General features: G+C 39.1%; 1 protein-coding gene across 4 annotated transcripts in view; it reads right to left on the bottom strand.

The window, feature by feature from the left end:
• Window positions 1–423: 423 nt before the first annotated feature.
• MEE49 (Ribosomal RNA processing Brix domain protein) overlaps window positions 424–25,675 on the bottom strand; it is a 180,939-nt gene continuing 155,687 nt past the window's right edge. For all 4 annotated transcript variants that reach the window (XM_089419853.1, XM_089419850.1, XM_089419852.1 and 1 more), the window contains exons 11-12: window positions 1,041–1,130; window positions 424–761 (exon numbers count right to left, since the gene is read on the bottom strand). In XM_089419853.1, the coding sequence (XP_089275979.1) occupies window positions 723–761; window positions 1,041–1,130 (129 nt within the window). In that variant the 3' untranslated portion in view covers window positions 424–722. The remainder of the gene's footprint in view (window positions 762–1,040; window positions 1,131–25,675) is intronic.

A 25,675-nucleotide genomic window follows, 5' to 3' on the forward strand; every position in this document is an offset into this window, starting at 1 on the left:
CCCCCATGATATAAAATTTATTTGTTCTCATAAAATTAAACACACAAGTTGCCCAAAGAAACGAATGTCCCCCGTGCTATAAAATTTATTTGTTCTCACAAAATTAAACACACAAGTTGCCCAACCACAATAAACACGCATAAATACATAACAAAGCATGATCTAAATACTACTTTAAAACTTTTGTGATACCTCCCGCAAAATTGAAATTTCCTGTGCATTTGATTTATTAACTTACAAGTAGTGCTCATCATATGGCTCAGGTGTAAATCACCACATATCGAAGAAGTTAATTTAACCGAAAAATCTAGACCAAAAAACACTCTTGTTGCATCATCTCGCCTGCTCTTTGCTTTCAAACCCTAGACAAATTTCAGATGAAAAAAAATGACTAAACACATTTTAACTGTTAAAAGAGGGAGGGAAAAACAAACCTCAAGATATATGGTAAAACTGAAAAATGGTTAAATAAAAGCACTACATATTAATGTAAACTGGATAAAAAGTTTCTCACATTCCTTGGCATCTTACGACAGCAACCTCATAAGAGATTCTCAAAAAAGTAACCTAATCTCAAATTACCCCCCTCCAGCCAAAATCTTAATCAATTCTATCAAAAATACATCCGATTCATTTTCAGATGTAGGTCAGCACCAACCAGTGATATGCAACTTCCAACAAACACCTTGCTGAAAGCAGCAATGTAACTAAACATGGTAAGATCATAAGAAAAACCTTCTCCGACTGGTGTCCATGTCTGGCTGTTAAGAAATATTCAGTAAAACAAGGTCAGCAAATTAAAAGATTAAATATGTCTGGCTATTCAGAAATATCCAGTAAAACAAGGTCAGTAAATTAAAAGATTAAATTTTGTTGGCTTTTCTTTTAATATAAATTGACTACCCATCAAATATAAAGAATAAGTGAACCTGTAACAACTTATGTGCAATCAGGAAAGGAACTTAAAACACGTCATTATATCCCAATAAACATCGTTATCAAACATTACCGGAAAACTTGTCAGACAAAAAAGTAAATACCTTGTGAACCCATTCATATTCTCCACCTTTTGTATCGAATGTTCCATGCTGCAAACTAAGCAACTTCAATGTGAAACGTGGACCACATTCCTGGACGACAAGAGATTTCAGAGATATTAGATCTTGCTATGGAGCTTTCCCAGAATCTTCAACGATTTTCTACTAGAAATTTCAGAGCGATCATATATTAAAATAGAACTTTTACAGCACTATTGTGAAGGCCAACATCTATCATCCATCCATGAAAAGACTTCTTGCATAGATAGACCTTTGGTCAGCCTGTTAATATAATTATTTCATATTTCAACGAAGTGTTACAACTCTAACACCACTCTTAACATTGAACAACAAATTTTTTATTTTAACCATCCCGGAAGCTTGGTGGAACATTGATATACATACAACTCTCATTTGTAATATTTCATATTTTATGATCATTTCTTCATTCTTTATAACAGTGATGTTCTTGCGATCACCATCAACTATAGCACTCTCTCGTTCTTGGGTCTTGTTCCTCTTTAGCGCTATTATACTTGCTGGTTTTCCTGTCTCCTAGGGCTGCACTAATCTATCTCCGCCCTAGTTCTGTTATTTCATTTCTTTTATTGCAGAATTTGAGTTTGTTGATTGGTTCAATTCGACCCTCTCGCCATTTGTCATGAACCACAACAAGGAATCAGAACAGGAGTGAACCCTGTTAAATTTCTAATACCAGCCATATTTATTTTCTTATGGCAATTTATTTTATCCCCAGCAATTTATTTATTTACCCAAACAAATACTGAATCACCGAAAAATAAAATCACTGGTATTTTTAACTTCTAGAATTAAATATCTGTGGCAGAAATAAACCAAAGAGATCAATCACAAATTGCAAAATAGTTCACCCACAACAATTCTCCGTCATTTAATTATCTGGAAAATCTGGGTTTTTCGACCCACAAAGTTCCAAGGAAAAATACAAAACCAAAACCTATAACACGGCTCCCTCAGAACGAATTCGGCCCAAGGAACTTGGCCCCTAGGAAAGCAGTCTCCGGATGAAATCGGCATGGGAACTTGGCCCAAATATTCAGCCAACAACTCAACCTGCACCCTTTCTTGCGTGCCACTGATGCACACTAGGGAAAACTCGTCCCTCCAGCAACTTGGCCTCCTCCTGATAAAATCAATCTCCCTCCGGCAACTCGGCCCTACAATCTCCTCTCTGAATGATGACTCAATCACACACTTGTGTCTTTACCTACTCGCGAGGCTCCCTTTATAATCTTCATTAAGTCCAAGTCTCTAACCCTAATCTCTCTTCTAGAATAATCTTTAAGATCAACAGTTGAGATTATAAGTCACTTAAATAATATCCTTAAAAAATGACTTAACAGTCCACACAAAAAATAATTGACTTTAATTATTGTACTTTTCCTAAGTTAAACTTAAGAAAGAAGACATAAATCACTTACTCCACCAAGCAAGCACCTAGAAGAGGCAAATAATGTCTTCCACATGCTAAGACACAAAGCCTATGTAGAAGACCTTCCGAAGCTACCACTAACTTCAACAAACCTCCCTTAATTTAAAAGCTGCTTAAAATGCTCTTTTTGGGCTGATTATGCTAGTGCTTTGTGACCAATAGTTGCATGAACAAGGTTGCCTAACTTGAAGAATCTTTTGGTCTGTTTCAGACAGGTTAATGGCTAGAGAAGGGTGCCTTATTTGAGACATTTAAGTCTGACTTACAGACTTATTTTTGAATATCTTTTGCATGTTCATCCTAGGATTGGAAAACCCAATGTGTGCATTTCCCTGCTGGTTTTTCCAGGTGCCTATTCTGAGGAATTTTAAAGATGTAACAGAGATCTATTTTGGGCTGATCTAGGGCTATTTTGCAGGTGGCCTTACCAGTGTTTTTAACTTTTTCTGACTATGGAACCAGGGTTTCAGGTCAGTCTTATTCAACTCAGCGAGCTGATCCAAGGCTGTTTGTGTCACTGTTTTGTTGTGACTGCTGAATGGGGGTTTCAGATCATCACTTTCACCCAGTTTAGCAGCTAGTCCAAATATTTTTTGCTCGTGAAATCGCATGATTACCTAGATAACTAGAGTCTTTGAATCATCTCTTTTTTTAAACGTTTTAAAGGGTTTTCACCGTCCTACAAGGGTTTACTTAGAAATCCAAAAACCTTTCTTCCGCAAGTGATTTTGCTATGGATTTGTTGATTTCAAATCAACAAGGGGCAACAAAGAATTTGTGGATTTGTGGATTTATGGGTTTCAGAGATATTAGATCTCGCTATGGATTTCAGAGATATTAGATCTTGCTATGGATTTGGATTTCAGAGATATTAGATCTTGCTATGGATTTGTTGATCCAAAAACCTTTCTTCCGCTGTGGCAACAAATCCATAGCAAGGTTTTTGGATCATCACTTTTTCTAAGATTTTGTAGGGTTTAAACTGTCCTCAAGGCCAGTGCACTGTAGAATTTTTCTTAAGATAATAGTATCTCTCACTCTCTTGAATCTAAAAAGAAAAACTTCTGAAAACATTGTGGAGGCTTCTTTGTTGTTGTTGAACCTATGGACTCTCAATGGATGCTTGCTTTTTGATTAAATGGGGCTGACTAGGATATTTAGGCAGATCAAATAATTCTTTGAAGCAAGTGTTTGTGGATGTACCTAGGAACAACACTTCCTGCAGATGCTCAAGATAATAGTCTCTCTCACTCTCTTGAATCTATAAAAAAAGCCTTCAGAAAACATTGTGGAGGCTTCTTCTTTGTTGTTGTTGAACCTATGGACTCCCAATGGATGCTTGCTTTGATTAAATGGGGCTGACGATGATATTTTGGCAGATCAAAAAATTCTTTGAAGCAAGTGTTTGTGGATGTACCTAGGAACAACACTTCCTGTAGATGCTCAAGATAATGGTATCTCTCACTCTCTTGAATCTATAAAAAAAGCCTGCAGAAAACATTGCAGAGGTTTCTTCTTTGTTATTGTTGAACCTATGGACTCTCAATGGATGCTTGCTTTGATTAAATGAGGCTGACTATGATATTTAGGCAGATCAAATAATTCTTTGAAGCAAGGGTTTGTGAATGTACCTAGGAACAACACTTCCTGCAGATGTTCAAGATATGTCTCCATCAGTTTCGCATCTCAAAATTCTTGAGCAAGCAAATGGGCACATATTTCAACATTTTGTCTATATGGTCCTTTCACTCACATGGTGATTGAACAAAGAGATGTTATCTTTAACGAAATTCTTATTCAGTCTCTTAAATCCTGAATACTAGATCTGATTTATATCCCAAGCAACTTTTTATAACCCATAAAGTTAATTAACCCAGTAGATATTTTCTGAAATTGATGAATAAAAATACACCAGTATTTTAGCAATAAAATTGACAGCAGAAGCACCTCCAATTTATCCTTCAGTCTTATTTCTCAGAAATAAATAAGGATTCCCTTACAAGAAATATTGTCCACAGAGAAATACAGAATTTTACAGCAATTGAAACCTCAACATTCAGCTCCTTGGAAAACGGGAACAGCACCCACGCAACCTTCCTCTTTCCTAGCGATCACACATGCCGCCCAAATTTAGCGTAGCTATCACATGTGCGGACTCCCGGCACAAGTCCTCAGCTCGTGTGACTCTCCTAGAGCTCGATTTCAGCCCACTATGAATCTGGTGCTCAGCAACTCGTAAGGTCTCAGCCTCCATTGAATTTTCTTTTGCGGAATTTTCAGTAACGAACTTTCCTTCTCTTCAACCTTGAGCCTCTCACTCCTTACTTGAGAAAATCTCTCTCAAATACACAAATCACTTGTGATTGTAATGTGTCTTCCTCCTTCCCTTAGGTTGTCTTTATAATTCTTCATCAAGCTAAATCCCTAACCCTAATTTCCAAAGTGATAGAAGGATAGGATTAAATCCTATCCCGCTTGAGATCAATAGTTGAGATTAAATCTAAATCACTAAAGTAAATAATTTACTTTTCCTTAGAAAACCTTCGACCAATAGAAAACATTAATCAATTAATAATCAATGTGATTTTCTTAAGTTAGACTTAGGAAAAAGAGCATAATAAACACTTGCTCAATTACCCTATGCAGAAGTACTTGTCCATCATCAACACTCTCTCCTAGCAAGGAAGTTATTCTGCATCACTCCCAGCGTATCTCCATAGAAGACAAACTTCCCCTTCACCATGGGCTTGGTGACAATGTATGCATCTTGCTCATCTACGGAGATATATCGAAGCTTCACAACTCCTCTCTGCACCCTGTTTCTAATGAAGAGATATTTGATCTCAATATGTTTGGACTTGTCATGGAACATTGGATTCCCTGAGAATTTTATTCCAACTCTTGACCAAATAAACAAGTGAGCAACTTGCGAAGCCAAAGAGCTTCACAAGATGCAAAATTTGTTGGCATATGCTCTACCTCTACTGAACTGAGTACCACAGAAGCCTACTTCATGTTGAAGCAAGAAATCATTGTCAATCCCAAGCTAAAGCAACACCCTGAAGTGCTCTTCCTATCCACTACACTTCACCCCAATATGTATCTATATAGCCTTGCAACTTCACTCCACCACTCCTGACATACAAATCTAGCCTAGTCTTGACTAGATACATCAAAGAACCAATCAATTGCCTATACAAAGTGGGATCTGTTGGAAAATTCAAAGTGGTAGCTTATTATATCAATTTTCCTTAACCTTAATCTTCTTTTGTTCTTTATTTAGATCTCTTCATCAAACAAATATCAAGAATAGAAATAACAACAACAGAGGACACAGAAATTAGGCTCTTAGCCAGGTCAAAACCCGCCCAAGGGGAAAACCCGAAAGAAATAAAAAAATAAAAAATGAAAAAGCTTCTCTTCTTATAGAATTTGCTTCAAATGAGACAACAAAGACCCAAACCCTAGACCAAGTCCTCCTTCAAGTACCAAGTCAGCCCTTCAACAAGTTCTTCTGTGATTCTGCACCAAACAGCTTCAACCTACAATTTCGACCTGCCAACTTTAAAACTGTAAGTCGACCTACAATTTTCATCCTGCAACTTCGACCCTTTTTGCTACTTCAGAAACCCTAATTCGGCTTCTTCTTGAAACCTTCCTGTTAAGAAATCAGAAGGCAGAAAGATTTTCTTATCTTGATAGTTACTTGTGATTATCTTTGATTTCTTATTATCTTATTTTACCTTCTTATCATCAAGCAGCTACCAAAAACATAAATACATGAAGGTCAACACAATAGAGAGACAACATATATGCTCTCAACCAAGGCTAAAACCCCTCTTCTAGGGGAAAAGCCAAAACTTTTCTTCTCTTTAGAAACAAATCAAAAGAGACAACCAAGACCTTTGACTAGACATAAAGAACTCCTCCAAGGAAGTTATTCTGCATCACTCCCAGCTTATCCCCATAGAAGACCAACTTCCCCTTAACCATGGGCTTGGTGACAATGTATGCATTTGCTCATCTGTGGAGATATATTGAAGCTTCACAACTCCTCTTTGCACCCTGTTTCTAATGAAGAGATATTTGATCTCAATATGTTTGAACTTGTCATGAAACACTGGATTCTCTAAGAATTTTATTCCAACTCTTCACCAAATAAACAAGTGAGCAACTTGCGAAGCCAAAGAGCTTCACAACACGCAAAATTTTGTAGAAATTTCTCATTTCCCACCCCGGTTTTCAGTTTCTCCTTATTTCTCCCATATAGTTAAATGCCCTTTCCCATAACCATACATTTAACAAGCTGGAAAAAATAAATTTGCTGAAAACACAAATTCTTGAAATTTTACAGAATGCTGGAAATTGCAGAAATAAAAATCAGCAGTAATAAACAGCCATTAAAACACATTTAAACACTGAGATTTTTTGTCAATGTGACCCTGGAAAAACCCCCTACAACTCTTGGAGAAAACCAGTTTGAGAGCTCTTTTTTATTTCTGAAAAATGCCTTTTTATAGTACGAGAAATATTCAGCAAAAATCAGCAAGCAAACTTTTACAACTTATCTCAGCCTTGCTGAAACTCCGCCTTGCTGAAACTCCGCCCTGCTGAAACTCCGCTGTACAGACTTGCTGAAACTCCGCTGCTGAAACTCCGCTCTACTGAAACTCCGCTCTGCTGAAACTCCGCTGCTGAAACTCCGCAGCTCACTGTCCAGAAATCTCCCTTGCTCTCTTTCTCTCCTTCTCTCAATCTGCTCATGAAACAATTAATGATCTTTTCCTTCTTTAATCTAACCCCAAGTGACTTTTGGGTGATCCAAGTGATTTTTGGGTGATCCCTAAATACAGTGGCTGAAATAGATTGAGATATAAGGCTGAGATTAAATGCTCATTTAAATCTCACTTTTTATTTTTTAATTCACCCCACTTTAATAAAGACCCACTTAGTCATTTATTTCCAAAGTCACTTTTCCTTTCTAATTTTTCATTGACTTTATAAAAGTCACTTTAAAATTAGACTTAGTAACTTTATCACTTAAAGTCACTTTTAAATTAGATTTAACTTTATAAAATTATAAAGTCACTTTAGGAGAAAAATTAAATTCTTTTGGACACTTTTCCCTAGGCCAAAGATCAAAGCCTAAGGGAACCACCTGTCCTCCGGTACCAAATTTCAACACTCCCTCTTACCGAGGAAGGTGTTCCTCACCACACCCATCTTGTCTCTGAAGTAGACATGCTTGCCCCGTGGTAAGGTTTTGGTAAGAATATCTGCAACCTGCTCATCAGTGGAAATATACTCAAGCTTCACAGCTCCCTTCTGAACATAGTCTCTGATGAAATGATATATGACCCCGATATGCTTTGACCTATCATGAAATACTGGATTCTCCGTGAGTTTAATGCAACTCTGATTATCACAGTAAATCATTGAAGGTCTCAACTGCTAACCAAATAAGCCAAACAACATCTTGCGAAGCCAGATAGCCTCACAACTAGCTACACTGGCTGCCATATACTCTGCTTCCGCTGAACTCAGTGCTACTGACTGCTGCTTCCGGCTGAACCATGACACTACTGCTGAACCCAACCCAAAACAACACCCTGAAGTGCTCTTCCTATCAGAAGCACAACCTGCCCAATCAGAATCAGTGTATCCTGCCAATCTCACTCCATCTCCCTGCCTGTAGTCCAGACCATAATCCATTGTCCCCTGCAAGTACCGCAAAATGTGTTTTGCAGCCACCCAGTGAACCTTCCTAGACTCACACATAAACTGACTCATCGTGTTGACTGCAAAACAGATATCTGGTCTAGTGTTGACCAAATACATCAAGGAACCAATCAGTTGCCTGTACAATGTGTGATCCACCAACTCGGAATCCGAAGCATGAAGCTTCTTCCAGTTGTGGTGATCATCGGTGTCGACATGAGTCTACAATCCTCCATGTGGAATCTGCTAAGGATGTCCACAATATACTTCCCTTGCCCCAGGAAGAAATGCCCCTCCTCTTGCCACACCTCCAAGCCCAAAAAGTAATGCATCAAGCCGATGTCCTTCATCTCAAACTCCATCGCAAGATCTCTCTTGCAGTGCTCTATGAGTCTCTCTGCACCTGTAATGACCAAGTCATCCACATATAGCACCAGAATGAGAGGCTCCTCACCAATCACAATAAAGTAAAGGTTCGGATCTGCCTCACTCTTTGTGAAACCCATCCCCTGCAAATATGTATCTATCCTGGAGTACCAAGCTCTGGGAGTTTGCTTCAAGCCATAAAGGGCCTTCTTCAGTCTGCACACATGGGACTCCTTCCCATGCACCTCAAAGCCCTGTGGCTGCTCAATGTACACCTCCTCCTGTATGAAGCCATTGAGAAATGCAGTCTTCACATCCATCTGGTGGATCTTCCAACCCATCTCTGCTGCTATCGATATAATGGAGCGGATCGAAGTATATCAAGCCACGGGAGCGAAGGTCTCCTCATAATCAACTCCCTCTACCTGGGAGAACCCTCTAGCCACAAACCTTGCTTTGAATTTCTCAATGCTGCCATCTGCAGCATGCTTTACCTTGTAAAGCCATCTGGAAGTAACCACGGATTTGCCCTCAGGCCTCGGCACCACCTCCCAAACATCATTCTTCATGATAGAAGAATACTCCTCTTGCATGGCCTCTCTCCAGACCTGCTGGCTAGCTGCCTCCTCATAGCTAGAAGGCTCAGAGTCAAGGATGCTGGTAACCATCGCCATATAGCTACAAAACCTCTCAGGTGGTCTACTCTCTCTGACCGGCCTCTTCGGCTCAGCAACAGATGAGGCATCTCTCAAGGTGTCCTGAAGCCACTTGGGCTTCCTTTTCCCTGAGCGCACTTATCCCACCGGAGAATGAAACTCCTCCTCCTCATCATCATCAGGAGCCTGAACTCCTGACTGTCTGTCTGCTGTCCTCCTGCCTGCACCTAAACCTGTAGAAGCTGAGGTACCGTGTGAACTGTCCATCAGTGGACTCCCTAGTGAACTGCTCTGTGAACTGCTCTGCATGCTGCCCGGAGCACCACCCCTCTGGCTTGGTGAGCCACTGCTCACTGACGGACCTAACATCCTCATAGATGTACCTCCTGATCCTCCTGATCCCTGCCCACTGGATCCCTGCGACTGACTCAACTGCTATTGAGGGTCTGGCTGATCCAGATACTCTATCTCTCGTTACCTCCTAAAGGCCCTGTCCTCCTCGAACTTCACATCCCATCTGACAACAACTCTCCTCTGGAATGTAAATTCGAAAGGCCTTTGAGGTCTCACTGTAGCCCACAAAGATACCCTTCTCTGCGGTGGGCTCTAGTTTGGTCCTCTTTTCCTTGGGTATATAGGAGTATGTAATGCATCCAAAGATATGAAGATGACCAATATCAGGTTTCTTCCCAGAGAAAGCCTCCTCCAGAGTCATGTGCCCCAAGGCACGATGCGGACTCATGTTCTGCAAGTAAACAGCTGTGTTGCAGGCCTTTGCCCACAAAAACAATGGCAACCCCTGATCATGTAACATGGCTTTGGCAGCCCCTGTGATGGATCTATTCTTCCTCTCTGCAACCCCGTTCTGCTGGGGGTTGTAAGGAACAGTGAACTCCCTCCTAATGCCTGCCTCCACACAATATTCAACAAACTCTCCAAGGGTGTACTCTCCTCCATTGTCCGACCTCAGGGACTTGATGTTTCGACCTGTCTGTGTCTCCACAAGAGCTCTGAACTCCTAAAACCGCTTGAAGACCTCACTCTTGGTCTTCAAAAAATAAATCCAGGTCCTCCTAGAGTGATCATCAATGAATAAAACATAGTACTCATATCCACTCAAGGAAACATGAGACATCCGACCACTCACATCGGAATGAATCAAATCAAGTATCTCAGTCGCTCTGTTGTCACTGTTGGGAAAAGGGGATTTGGCAAACTTGCCCATCGCACAACCTCTGCAAGTATCAAAGTGATCAGTACTGAAATCTGGCACACCTGTAGTGATCTCCCGCAATGTCCTCAAGGCTCCATGATACATATGTCCCATCCTGCGGTGCCAAATCTCACACAGCTCAGAACTGCTAGCTCTGCTGTCGGTACTAGCTCAATGCCAAAAGGGGCTGGAATGCAAACTTGTACACCTTTGAATGGCGTACACCTATCACTCTCGCTGAATCAACTGGAGTGCCCCTGGGATACATCAACACCTGTCCTCCCCTGAACAGTACCTCATATCCTCTGTCCTCCAAAGCTGAGACGGATATGAGGTTCTTCCTCATCCCTGGCACATAAAGAACATCTGACACTTTCAAGGGAGGTTTGGACTCCCTCTGAAATGTCAGTGTCCCCACCCCGACTGCTCTAACAACTCTGTCATCACCGAGTACTACCTCTATATCAGTGCCACTCTCTGAAAGCTCTGAGAAGTACTCACGGACTCCTGTCATGTGACGTGAAGCTCCGCTGTCCACATACCAGATACCTGAAGATGCTCCGCTAATCGAGGGAAAAGCATGCTCCCTCTGAACCTGTGTGGCAGGTGATCCTGCACTAGAGGACTCACACGTAGTGAACGCAAACTCTCGGTCAAAATGACCTGCAAAGTCCTCAATCTCTGCTGAAGCTGCCACGTCCTGGTTCTTCCCCTTCTTCTTCTTCTCCGGACACACAACTGCATAGTGTCCCATCTTTTGACAATTCCAACACTTCACCTTGGAATAGTCCTTCTGTGTGTTCCCCTGTTTACCTTTACCTTTGCCTTTGCCCCCACCACTGCTTGTGGAAGCCTGTTTCTTCCATTTGCCTTTCATGCCTCCTGTCACCAGTGCTACATCCTCATCCTGCTCAACTGGCTTGGCTGCCCCAAGCTGACCATACCTGATCTCTGTCTGAATGCAATCATCCCAAAACCTCTCCCATGTGGGAAGGGTCTCACGTGCACAAACCCCATCAGCAAAGTTCAACCATGAACGGGGGAGGCCATTCACTGCAATCCGCACCAACTCAGTGGGTGGAATGGCCTCTCCAATCGCTGCCAACTCATCTCTCACATTAGTGATCTTTGTGAGATATCCAGTTGCACTATCATTACCCATCTTAATGTTCTTCAGCTTCTCCTTCAGGACCATCTTCCGGTTCTCATTGGTACTCTGGTAGAGATTGGACAATGTTGTCCACATCTCATGGGCATTGCTCTTTCCTCTCAGATGAGGAATGCAATGGTCTTTGATTCCGTCTTGAATCAGCCTCTTACCCTTGTTGTTCTTTTTATTATAAGCTGTCAACTAAGTAGCATCAGTAGGCACAACAACGGGGTTCTGTGTGGTATGCACCATGATATCCCAGACTTCTGCCTCCTCAAAGATACTCTGCATTATTTCCTTCCAAACGCTGTAATTTGTATGCCCATCCAGCCTATCCTCCACCCTCAATCCCAATGACATCCTGTTGTCCTAAAACTGAAAAATAACACTGTTGTAGTAAAGATAAAACTACTGTTTATGAAAAAAAATCAGCTTGCTGGAATTTTCTGAGTAAAAAATCAGCACCTGTAATTTTTCATTTTGCTGTCCCAAACTGTCCTTCAGCACTCAACCTCTGATACCATGTAGAAATTTCTCATTTCCCACCTCGGTTTTCAGTTTCTCCTTATTTCTCCCATATAGTTAAATGCCCTTTCCCATAACCATACATTTAACAAGTTGGAAAAAATAAATTTGCTGAAAACACAAATTCTAGAAATTTTACAGAACGCTGAAAATTCCAGAAATAAAAATCAGCAGTAATAAACAGCCATTAAAACACATTTAAACACTGAGATTTTTTGTCAATGTGACCCTGGAAAAACCCCCTACAACTCTTGGGGAAAACCAATTTGAGAGCTCTTCTTTATTTCTGGAAAATGCCTTTTTACAGTAAGAGAAATATTCAGCAAAAATCAGCAAGCAAACTTTTACAACTTATCTCCGCCTTGCTGAAACTCCGCCCTACTGAAACTCCGCTATACAGACTTGCTGAAACTCCACCCTGCTGAAACTCCGCCGCTGAAACTCCGCTCTGCTGAAACTCTGCTCTGCTGAAACTCTGCTGCTGAAACTCCGCAGCTCACTGTCCAGAAATCTCCCTTGCTCTCTTGCTCTCCTTCTCTCAATCTGCTCATGAAAGAATTAATGACATTTTCCTCTTTTTCCTCCTTTAATCTAACCCCAAGTGACTTTTGGGTGATCCAAGTGACTTTTGAGTGATCCCTAAATCCAATGGCTGAGATAAATTGAGATCTAAGGCTGAGATTAAATGCTCATTTAAATCTCACTTCTTATTTTTTAATTCACCCCACTTTAATAAAGACCCACTTAGTCATTTATTTTCAAAGTCACTTTTCCTTTCTAATTTTTCATTGACTTTATAAAAGTCACTTTAAAATTAGACTTAGTAACTTTATCACTTAAAGTCACTTTTAAATTAGATTTAACTTTATAAAATTATAAAGTCACTTTAGGAGAAAAATTGAATTCTTTTGGACACTTTTCCCTAGGCCAAAGATCAAAGCCTAAGGGAACCACCTGTCCTCCGGTACCAAATTTCAACAAATTTGTTGTCATATGCTCTACCTCTACTGAACTGAGTACCACAGAAGCTGCTTCATCTTGAAGCAAGAAATCATTGTCGATCCCAAGCTAAATCAACACCCTGAGGTACTCTTGCTATCCACTACAATTCACCCCAATATGTATCTGTATAGCCCTGCGGCTTCACTCCACCACTCCCGACATACAAATCTAGCCTAGTCTTGACTAGATACATCAAAGAACCAATCAATTGCCTATACAAAGTGGGATATGTTGGAAAATTCAAAGTGGCAGCTTATTATATCAATTTTCCTTAACCTTAATACATGCTTGCAATTTTCATCCTGCAACTTTGACCCTTGTTGCTACTTCAGAAACCTTAATTCGACTACTTCTTGAGACCTTCCTGCTAAAAAATCAAAAGGCAGAAAGATTTTATTATCTTGATAGTTACTTGTGATTATCTTTGATTTCTAATTATCTTATTTTACCTTCTTATCATCAAGTAGCTACCAAAAACATAAATACATGAAGATCAACACAACAGAGAGACAACATATATGCTCTCAACCAAAGCTAAAACCCCTCTTCTAGGGGAAAACCCAAAACTTCTCTTCTCTTCCTTTAGAACCAAATCAAATGAGATAACCAAGACCTTTGACCAGACATAAAGACCTCCTCCAAGGAAGTTATTCTGCATCACTCCCAACTTATCTCCATAGAAGACAAACTACCCCTTCACCATGGGCTTCATGACAATGTATGCATCTTGCTCATCTACGAAGATATATCGAAGCTTCACAACTCCTCTCTGCACCCTGTCTCTAATGAAGATATATTTGATTTCAATATGTTTGGACTTGTCATGAAACATTGGATTCTCTGAGAATTTTATTCCAACTCTTTGACCAAATAAACAAGTGAGCAACTTGTGAAGCCAAAGAGCTTCACAACACGCAAAATTTGTTGTCATATGCTCTACCTTTACTGAACTGAGTACCACAGAAGCCTGCTTCATGTTGAAGCAAGAAATCATTGTCGATCCCAAGCTAAAGCAACACCCTGAGGTGCTCTTCCTATCCACTACAATTCACCCCAATATGTATTTGTATAGCCCTGTGGCTTCACTCCACCACTCCTAACATACAAATCTAGCCTAGTCTTGACTAGATACATCAAAGAACCAATCAATTGCCTATACAAAGTGGGATATGTTGGAAAATTCGAAGTGGCAGCTTATTATATCAATTTTCCTTAACCTTAATACTTGCTTGTGAACTTTGTTAGTCTTCTCATGTTCTTTATTTAGATCTCTTCATCAAACAAATATCAAGAACACAAGGAGCAAAAACAGAGGAGACAGAAATTAGGCTCTTAGCCAGGGCAAAACCCATCCAAGGGAAAACCTGAAAAAACTCCTCTTCTCATAGAATTTGCTTCAAATGAGACAATAAAGACCCAAACCCTAGACCAAGTCCTCCTTCAAGTACCAAGTCAGCCCTTCAACAAGTTCTTCTGTGATTCTGCACCAAACAATTTCAACCTACAATTTCGACTTGCCTGCTTTAATATTGTAACTCGACCTGCAATTTTCATCCTACAACTTCCACCATTGTTGCTACTTCAGAAACCCTAATTCGGCTTCTTCTTGAGACCTTCCTGTTAAAAAATCAAAAGGGAGAAAGATTTTCTTATCTTGATAGTTACTTGTGATTATCTTTGATTTCCTATTATCTTATTTTACCTTCTTATCATCAAGCAGCTACCAAAAACATAAATACATGAAGATCAACACAACAGAGAGACAACATATATGCTCTCAACCAAAGCTAAAACCCCTCTTCTAGGGGGAAACCCAAAACTTCTCTTCTCTTCCTTTAGAACCAAATCAAATGAGATAACCAAGACCTTTGACCAGACATAAAGACCTCCTCCAAGGAAGTTATTCTGTATCACTCCCAGCTTATCTCCATAGAAGACAAACTACCCCTTCACCATGGGCTTCGTGACAATGTATGCATCTTGCTCATCTACAAAGATATATCGAAGCTTCACAACTCCTCTCTGCACCCTGTCTCTAATGAAGAAATATTTGATCTCAATAAGTTGGACTTGTCATGAAACACTGATTCTCTGAGAATTTTATTCCAACTCTTGACCAAATAAACAAGTGAGCAACTTGTGAAGCCAAAGAGCTTCACAACACGCAAAATTTGTTGGCATATGCTCTACCTCTACTAAATTGAGTACCACAAAAGCCTTCTTCATCTTGAAGCAAGAAATCATTGTCGATCCCAAGCTAAAGCAACACCCTGAGGTACTCTTCCTATCCACTACAATTCACCCCAATATGTATCTGTATAGCCTTGCGGCTTCACTCCACCACTCCTGACATACAAATCTAGCCTAGTCTTGACTAGATACATCAAAGAACCAATCAATTGCCTATACAAAGTGGGATCTGTTGGAAAATTCAAAGTGGCAGCTTATTATATCAATTTTCCTTAACCTTAATACTTGTTTGTGAACTTCGTTAGTCTTCTTCTGTTCTTTATTTAGATCTCTTCATCAAACAAATATCAAGAACACAAGGAGCAAAAACAGAGGACACAAAAATTAGGCTCTTAGCCAGGGCAAAAGCCGTCCAAGGGGAAAATCCGAAAAAACTCTTCTCTTCTTATAGAATTTTCTTCAAATGAGACAACAAAGACCCAAATCCTAGACCAAGTCCTCCTTCAAGTACCAAGTCAGCGCTTCAACAAGTTCCTCTGTGATTCTGCACCAAACAGCTTCAACCTACAATTTCGACCTGCCAGCTTTAATACTGTAACTCAACCTGCAAAACCCTTGTTGCTACATCAGAAACCCTAATTCGGCTTCCTCTTGAGACCTTCCTATTAAAAAATAAAAAGGGAGAAAGATTTTCTTATCTTGATCGTTACTTGTGATTATCTTTGATTTCCTATTATCTTATTTTAGCTTCTTATCATCAAGCAGCTACCAAAAACATAAATACACGAAGATCAACACAATAGAGAGACAACATATGGGCTCTCAACCAAGGCTAAAACCCCTCTTCTAGGGGAAAACCCAAAACTTCTCTTCTCTTCCTTTAGAACCAAATCAATGAGATAACCAAGACCTTTGACCAGACATAAAGACCTCCTCCAATCCACCAAGTCCACCTCCCAATATGACTAGACAAACTTCAATAGTCAACTCTAGTCAAACTGCTTCAATCCTGAAACAAACCTAGATTTCAGCCCTGTTGCTTCAGATTTACGTCCCTAGTACAAATCTGAAATTTCGGCCCTCCTGTCTTATATTTTTGACCCTACCGCAGATCTGAAATTTCAGCCCTCCTACGAAAACAAGAAACTCACATGTGTGGCAAAAGAGAGAATTTTGGCTTCCTTTTGCTTGACAAATGCCTCCTTCGCTATGGTTATCTCCTCCTTTTCTAGGTATTTCACACTTCTTTCTTACTCCTGCAACTGCAGATCGAACTTGCTTGATTGGTCTTCAAATGAGGTCGTGTAGCACTGCTTTTATAGTCATTCTACGAGGATGAATTCTCCTAATGAGGTCGACTTGACTAGAGGGCACGCTGACTTGATGGAGGACGTATAAAATACAATTTTGACTCAAAAATAAATTTCTTTCTAGACATACAAAGCCCAAGAAGGGTCTAGATAATAATGATTGGGACTATGACTTTGACATAAACCCTAGAAGCACTCAATGGGTGCTTTGACCTAAAAGAAAATAAACAAAGCATGAAACCCATGCTTATAAATAATTTTTCTTTTATAATAATATTTCTTTTCTTTTTTTTGACAAATACATTATATCATGACTCAAGTACAATTATGAAGACAAATACTAGTTACATTTTTCAACACTTCCTAGAGCAAGACAGCTCCTCCCAAGTTCAATGAGATGAAGATAAAGTATTCTTCCTTCCAGCAACAAGACACTGCATTTCGTCTTACTGCAACTCAGTGTTGCAATTTCGAATCTTCTTGGAAGCTGAAAATACCCTAATCCTTTGCACGTGTGAGAGGGATTGAGCCAAAAAACAAGATTTTTGTCCTTCCTTTCTTCTTCTAGAGCTTCGCTCTCTTCTTCTGATGCTTCCCAGCTACAAATCGAACGTGTGAATGAGTGGATACCAAATGAGGTAGAACTGCTTCTTTATAAAGGCTTTCCTAGGGGTAAAATTCCCTCTCCTTTAGGCCAACTTGAAGCTGCCGGGGCCAACTTGTACTTTCAGACTTTCTAGTGCTTTCCAGACTCAAAATAAATTATTTTTCCAATTACACTTTGCCCGAAAGGGTCTGATAAACATGATGTTGACTTCTTTGACTCATGAAATAAATCTTAAGACCTAACAAATCCTACAAGCATGAAGAATGTGCTTTTACCTAGAACACCATCAATAAAGAGCATGAAACCCATGCTTTAAAAATAAAAACTTTTTATTTTCTTCTTTTTCTTATTACATAGGATACATATTGAAATGAGTACAACAATTATGAAGACTAAAACTAGTTACATTTTCAACACTCCCTCTTAACTAGGGAGGTATTCATAATTGTACAACTAGTACAATATCATTCTCAAACTGAAAAGTTCTCATAAGAAGAGTCAGATTGATAAGCCAAAATGTAAGCATCATCATTATTATTACCAACACTATCACTAAGGCCTAACTTGACAAGCCCAACTTCATTTGAGAGCATTATGCTAGGAGGCTTTACGTGTGGTACCACACTACCTCTACAAGGCATAGACCCCATCCGGATGTTTACAAGGTATGTCCATTTAGGACTATTCTTATCTTAGATCTCCAATCCTGAGCCCTCAAAGAATATCGGTCCTCTTCCATCACTCTTCTCTTGGATATCTATGCTATCCTCAAAGAGTGTCGCTACCTTTCCTTTCTTGGATTCTATATCCTCAAGGAAACCACAGATGCTTATCCAATCCTTCACCATTCTCTTTTCATCACGTGAAGAAGAGAATGTGCATGTGATGTTTGTTGAGAAATCAAGGCATGCAAATATTAGGGTTTGATTCCTCTTTTTTTGATAATTACTTGTGATGTGTGTTGGATACTTTTATTTCTTTATTGCATTATCGTTCATCAAGCAATTACCAAATCAAAAGTGCATAAACATCACAAGAACAAGGAACACAAGATATAGGTTCTCAACCAGGCCAAAACCCTATCAAGGGGAAAACCTAGTCAAACTCTTCCACTAGTAAATTCAAATGAGACAATCCTAGACACTTTTGACCTATACAAAGACCTCCTCCAATCACCAAGTTAACTCTTCCTTTAAGTAGATGACTTTTGCCAAAGTCTCCAAGTCTCAGCTTCTTGAATGCAGTGCCAATCCATAATTTTGGTCCCCCAGGTACAAAACTTCGGACCTGTGACTACTTCAGAAATTTTGGCCACAGCAACTTGCCCAGAAACCCTAGAAAACTTGCACATGTGAGAGAGAGAGAGATGCTCCAAACTTTGATTTTGCTTCTTTCTTGAATTAGGTCTTCTTTCCTACAATTTGCTTGTCTTTTTCGTCCTCTTTCTCTTGTAGATCGAACTTGGTGAGTGTGTGCCAAATGAGTCGAAATCCTCTTCTATTTATACTACTTCTGTTGGGTCGAATAGCCCTAATCTGGGTCGACTTGGTGAGGAGGCGACAAATGACACTTTTGACTCAAAAATAGTTTTCTTTACATGATACAAATGCCCAAGAAGGGTCTAATAAATGTGACAATGACTCTTATGACTCAAGGCAAAACCTAGAAACCTTCAACAGATGCTATGACCTAGAAAATAAATGAAAGAGCATGGAACCCATGCTTCAAAATAATTTTTCTTTCACACTAAAAATTTTGTTTACATCATGACACAAATACAATTATGAATACCGACACTAGTTACATTCTTCAACACTCCCTCTTAACTAGGGAGGTATTCATAATTATATATATACAAAGGTACATGGATGATCTCAAAATGATATGAAGAGTCACAGCACACACAGTGCTACGCATTAGATACTTGACCAAGGTATCTAACTAGTTCGGACTAAGGTGTGTTCCAAGCTTTAGCCACTATAGGTACCATCAGGCTTCAACTCTAACCCCAACCTAGTGATCCAGGTATTGTATCCAAGGTTAGAGCTACACAAGACCAACGATACCCCCCCCCCACTTCGGGATCTAGACATCATCACAGGTGGACTAGATGTCCTCCCAAGCATCTTGTCACCCCAAGATGCTTCATCTCTCCCTATCTACTAAATTTGTGATGTCTACTAGTCCAAGCATGCTTCTGAAATATTCAAACTTCTTATTTGGAAGAGATTTCATCAACACATCAGCTACTTGTTCATCGGTCGAAATGTATTATAGCTTCACCAACCCATCCTACACCAAACTTCTAATATAGTGGTATTTGTTATTGATATGCTTCATCTTGGCATGGAACACGGGGTCTTCAGACATCTCAATGTTGCTTTGATTATCACAAATTATAATTGTAGGATCTAATGGCCCCCCAAACAAATCTGATCAGATAGAAGCTTTCTTAACCAAACTGCTTCTTTTCCTACTTCACATGCAACAATATATTCGGCTTTAGCACTACACAAAGCAATTGTTTGTTTTCTACTAATATAAGAAATCATTGTGGATCCCAAACTGAAACAACCACCGGTAGTGCTTCTTCGATCTTTCACACTGCCAACCCAATCAGAATTAGTAAAACCTATCAATCGAATCTCCTTCCCATCATATTTTAGGTAGTGATGAATAGTTCCATGTGGGTATCTCAAAATGTGCTTTGCAGCGATCCAATGATCATGACAAGGTTCCATCAGAAATTAACTTAGAACATTTACATCAAAGCATATATCAAGTCTAATGTTCACCAAGTACATCAAGGAGCCAACCAACTTTCAGTAACTTGTGGGATCAACAGGACTAGAATCATAACTTAATTTTTTAAGATTTGTGATTATGGGAGTTGTCACAGGCATGGAATCCATCATACCGAACTTTTGTAACATCTTGATTATGTACTTTCCTTGACCAAGATATATATCACTAGGTTTCTACCAAACTTCTATAGTAGTAATGCATAAGTCCTAGATCTTTCATTTCAAATTCAACTTCCAGCATCTTCTTACATTCTAGAATTTTGCGTTCCACACCTGTAACAAATAAATCATCCACATATAGAAGTATGATGACTGGTTCATTCTTCAATATCTTCATGTAGAGGTTTACATCTACAGAAATTTTGATAAAGCCAATCCTTAGAAGATAGGCATCCATTCTTGCGTACCAAGCCCTAGGAACTTTCTTCGAGCTATATAAAGCTTTCTTTAATCTGCAAACATGAGTTTCCCTGCTATTTATCTCAAAGCCTTCCAATTGCTCAATATATACTTCTTCATCTATGGTTCCATTTAGGAAGGTTGTTTTGACCTCCATTTGACGCATATTCCATCCCATAGTGGTTGTTAAAGAAACCAAAGATCTAATAGTAGTGTACCTGGCAGCAAGAGCAAACGTTTCATATTTTATTCCTTCCTTTTGAGAGAAACCCCTCGCAAAAAATCTTGCTTTGTATTTGTCTATGCTTCCATGAACAACATGTTTGATCTTGTAAATCCATTTGGAAGTGACAACAGATTTTTCACTAGGTCTAGGAACGATTTCCCAAACCCCATTCTTCATGATAGATTGATATTCTTCTTGCATTGCTTTCTTCCATTCTTCTTGATGAGCGACTTCTTCAAAAGTAGTTGGTTTTGCTTCAATTAACTTCATCATGTATGTTGCATATCCTAAGTATCTTTTAGGCTTCTTGCTTTCTCTAAATGTGTCCTTTGTTGCTTTGTGTCCTTTTGCTTCTTCAAGTGTAGCTCTCAACCAGGTTGGTCTCTTCTTTGCTTCAGGAATGGTAGTAGGTTGAATAGGTTCACTTGGTCCTTCTTCTTCTTGATTTGTAGGTGACTTGTCATGTTGCTCTTCTTCTTCAAATAGTGGTGCATCTTCTTCATTGGATTCAATAGGTATATCCTTGGATCTTTTGTATGCATGATTTTCGTCAAATATGACATCCCTGCTAACTTCAATTCGCCTTTCTTCTTTGATGTAGATTCTATAAGCCTTTGATGAAAGGCTATAACCAACGAAGATACCTTTTATACTTGTAGAGTCTAGCTTCTTTCGCTTGTCTTTTGGAACATGTATGTATGCAAGGCATCCAAAAATTTAAAGATGGTCTACACATGGCTTCCTTCCTGAGAATGCTTCTTTCGGTGTCATATTATCAAGGATTCTATGAGGGCTTCTATTTTGTAGGTATATTGTTGTCATGGTTTCTTCTCCCCATAAGAAAATTGGTAGGTCTTGATCAAATATCAAGGTTCTTACGCATTCCTCAATGGTTCTATTCTTCCTTTCTGCTACTCCATTTTGTTCAGGGTTGTAGGGAACTATGAGTTCCCTCTTAATGCCTAGTTCTTTGCAATAAGCTATAAGTTCCTTAGAAGTATATTCACCTCCATTGTCAGATCTAAGGGTCTATATCTTTCTTTCGGTTAGGGTTTCTACTTCGGATCTAAATTCCTTGAACTTATCAAATACTTCATCCTTTTTTTGAGAAGATAGAGCCAAGTCTTTCTAGAGTGATCATCAATGAAGGTCACATAATATAGATGGCCTTCAAGAGATTTATCATACATGGGTCCACATCCATTGTAATGAATGGGGTCTAGTATTTCTTTAGACCTTGTGTCACTACTACTAAAAAGTTTCCTAGTATTTTTTCCCAAAGCACATCCCTTGCAAACTCCATCATGGTCCTCCTTAAGGTTGGGGATGCCCTTCACCATTTGACTTAGAGAGGGAAGTATCTTGTAGTGAATATGTCCATATCTTCTATGCCAAAGCTCGATGGGACTAATCTCCATGTGAACAAGGGCTTGAGGGGATGGTGTAATAACTCTATATAATCTTCCTTCATGAATCCCAATAACCCTTGCTTTTTCAAAACTTGAATCCTTTCCCCAAACCAAAACTTTACCATCTACAAAAGCAACCCTATCTCCTTTATCTTTTAAACAAGAAATGGAAAGAAAATTCTTTTTCAAACCTGGTACATAGAGAATGTTGTTGAAATGTAGCTTTCCTCCACTTTCTCGCTCCAATGATGTAGACCCAAGGCCCTTGACTACATAGTTGTTGTTGTCTCCAAGCTCCATTAAATGTGATGATGAACCGTTTGATAGGGTTTGAAGTTGTCCACTCTCTCCTATCATTTGTCTTGAGGCTCCAATATCAATAATCCAAGCATTGTCATCATCAAGTGTACCTGTAAGTGCAGCAAAGAATCCTTCACTCTTGACTCTTATAGTTAGATTGTAGATGACCCTTACACCAAATCTTCCTACAATTTTCAAGAGGTTGAGTCCCATCTTCAAATAGCTTGCCATTGAGAGAGTGATCTTTCTTTTAAGACTGCCTTCCTTCCTTCAAATGATAGCCAACAAAGTGATCTTCAAATAGTCCTTCCTTCACCTTAGCTCTGATACCATGTTGAGAAATCAAGGCAAGTAGATATTAGGGTTTGATTCCTCTTTTCTTGATAATTACTAGTGATGTGTGTTGGCTTCTTTTACTTCCTTACTGCGTTATCTTTCACAAAGCAATTACCAAATCAAAAGTGCATGAAGATCACAAGAACAAGGAACGCAAGATATAGGCTCTCAACTAGGGCAAAACCCCTATCAAGGGGAAACATAATCAAACTCTTCCACTAGCAAATTCAAATGAGACAATCCAAGACCCTTTTGACCTAGACAATGACCTCCTCCAATCACCAAGTCAACCCTTCCTTCAAGTAGATGACCTTTGCCAAAGTCTCCAACTGTCAGCTTCCCAATTGCAGCTTCAATCCAGAATTTTAGCCCCCCCCCCCCCCGGCTACAGAATTTCAGACCTGCAGCTACTTCATAAATTTTGGCCCTTGCAACTTGCCTAGAAACCCTAGAAAACTCGCACATGTGAGAGAGAGAGTGCTCCAAACTTCGATTTTGCTTCTTCCTTGAATTAGGTCTTCTTTCCTGCAATTTGCTCTTCATTTTCGTCCTCTTTCTCTTGTATATCGAACTTGTTGAGTGTGTGCCAAATGAGTTGAACTCCTCTTCTATTTATACTACTTCTGTTGGGTCGAATAGCCTTAGTTTGGGTCGACTTGGTGAGGAGGTGATAAATGACACTTTTGACCCAAAAATAATTTTCTTTACATGATACAAATGCCCAAGAAAGGTCTAATAAATGTGACAATGACTCTTATGACTCAAGACAAAACCTAGAAGCCTTCAATGGAGGCTATGACGTAGAAAATAAATGAAAGAGCATGAAACCCATGCTTCAAATTAATTTTTCTTTTACAATAAAATTTCTTTTTACATCATGACTCAAATACAATTATCAAGACCGACACTAGTTACATTCTTCAACAATGTCCAACATCACTCCCTCCCAACCAAAGAGGATATCCCTATTCCCCCTTGCCTAGAGAATAGATCCTTGCTCCTATCTAAGGAGAATCCTTTACTCCCTCTCAAACCTAAAGGAGATTCCAAACTTCCTTTCTATTTGGGAAGTCAACACTACAAGCCTTATAGCTTGTCTTCATAAGAGTATTAGCTACCAGTTCTCCATAGCTACCTAGCTCCCTCTTTTCTCTCCATCTCATTATATCAGGCTTGCTTCCTTTCAAAGTACCATGGAGCCATCATCACTCTTCAGTCTTGTGACAAGATCCAAGTCATTTTTCTTTCTCATCACTTTCATCATCGACATCATAGATGAAGGCACTACATTGAGCCTTTCCAAACTTCAAGTTTATTATAGCTTCCTCATGAAAGTGATCTTCTTTGACCTCCAGGTTATCTTCTCGCACTACTACCTTTTAATCCCAAGATGGACACATCTTCACTTCACAGTTGCTAGGTACCAGATGTTGAGCTTCTCTCAACATTCTTCATACAATTCCATCCATACAGTTGATCTTACCTCAACTGTCATCATGTATTCCAACAACATTCTTCTAGGTAAAAAATAATATGTTAGCCAAATAACCAACAATAATTAAAAATAGACTTGCCTCCTTGTAATGACCTTCTCGGCCAAATATCAACATCCTTATGGTCCATCTCCACTTGAATCTTCCTTCATGCATTAGAGTGCCCAAGGATCGAACTTGATAACCAAGTTACAACTTTTTCTTCCGATGATTATACTGGATGTTAATCATTATTTTAAATATTCCAAAGAAAGTCTTAATCCTTTATACATCATCAAATAAGTCAAATTCTTCCTTTTAAACATCATACAATCATACTAAGCATGTTACAAGATATTAATCATTATTTTACGTATTCCGGAGAAAGTCGTAAACTTTTTATACATCCTTAAATAAGTCAAATTCTTCATTTTAAACATCATACAATCATACTAAGCATGTTACAATATTCTACATGAATCTTATCTAAGAGTCACTTTTAATGTGCATTCCTATGCTTCTTATTCCATCATCTAGCTATATATATCTCACAAAGAGCATGCACCTTAACCCATTGCATTCCTTCATCCCTTTACTAGTGTTGTTTCCACATTACATGGAATGTATACTAACTTTATCATAGTGCTTCTCCCAAGAACTTCCCATAATTATGGTTCTTCCCGGATCATGATGATCCACCTAAGCAAGGTGGCTACCTCTAACATAATGTTAGATAATGCCTGGATGATCAATATGCAAAATGGCTTATATATCTATTCTTAAAGACTAGATGATTTGACAAAGCAGTCTTAACCAAGTAGATTCTACACATGCTTCTCTCTATGATGTTATGCAAAATCAAGACTCTTCTAAAGTAAACAACAATGCATACTATCCTAAAAGAAAGACCAATTTTACCAAGAACCTAACAAACAAGATGCCTTCTTTAATAGTAAAGATCTTTCACTTCTTCTTTCTTCGACTTCTTCTCAGGTTCTCCTATTCCTCAACTATGTGAGCCTCACTTCTTTCCTTTCTCTTGTTGTTTTGTTGGATTGGACAATTCCTTTTATAGTATCCATACTTGGACATATCTTTCTTCTTGGACTTCCCAAATTTTGCTTTCTTCAACTTCTTGACTCGAGCTAGAAAGGCTTGAGACTACTCATTTGATCCAATGTCATCTCTTACCTTGATCCTTGAAAATACATTGTGCCCACAACTCATCAAAGGGAGTTGAATCTTTCTTAGAATAGATGTTTGTTGCAAATTTGTTCCATTCTAGTGGCAATGCATTTAATACACAAAAGGTCATTTCCGAATTAGAAATTTTCCCTCCAAGCCCTTGCAAGTGATCTCTTAATTGAGGGATCTTCATTAGAAAGGATGTCATGTCTTCATCCTTTGATTTCTTCATCTTGTATAGTTTATTTCGCAAAGACATATTTTGTCCTAATGTACTTATAGAGTACAAGTTCACTAGC

This window comes from Pinus tabuliformis, chromosome 4_1 (genome assembly GCF_031772625.1).
Source record: "Pinus tabuliformis cultivar Carrire ecotype Pingquan chromosome 4_1, CPIR1, whole genome shotgun sequence".
Lineage (NCBI taxonomy): Eukaryota > Viridiplantae > Streptophyta > Pinopsida > Pinales > Pinaceae > Pinus > Pinus tabuliformis.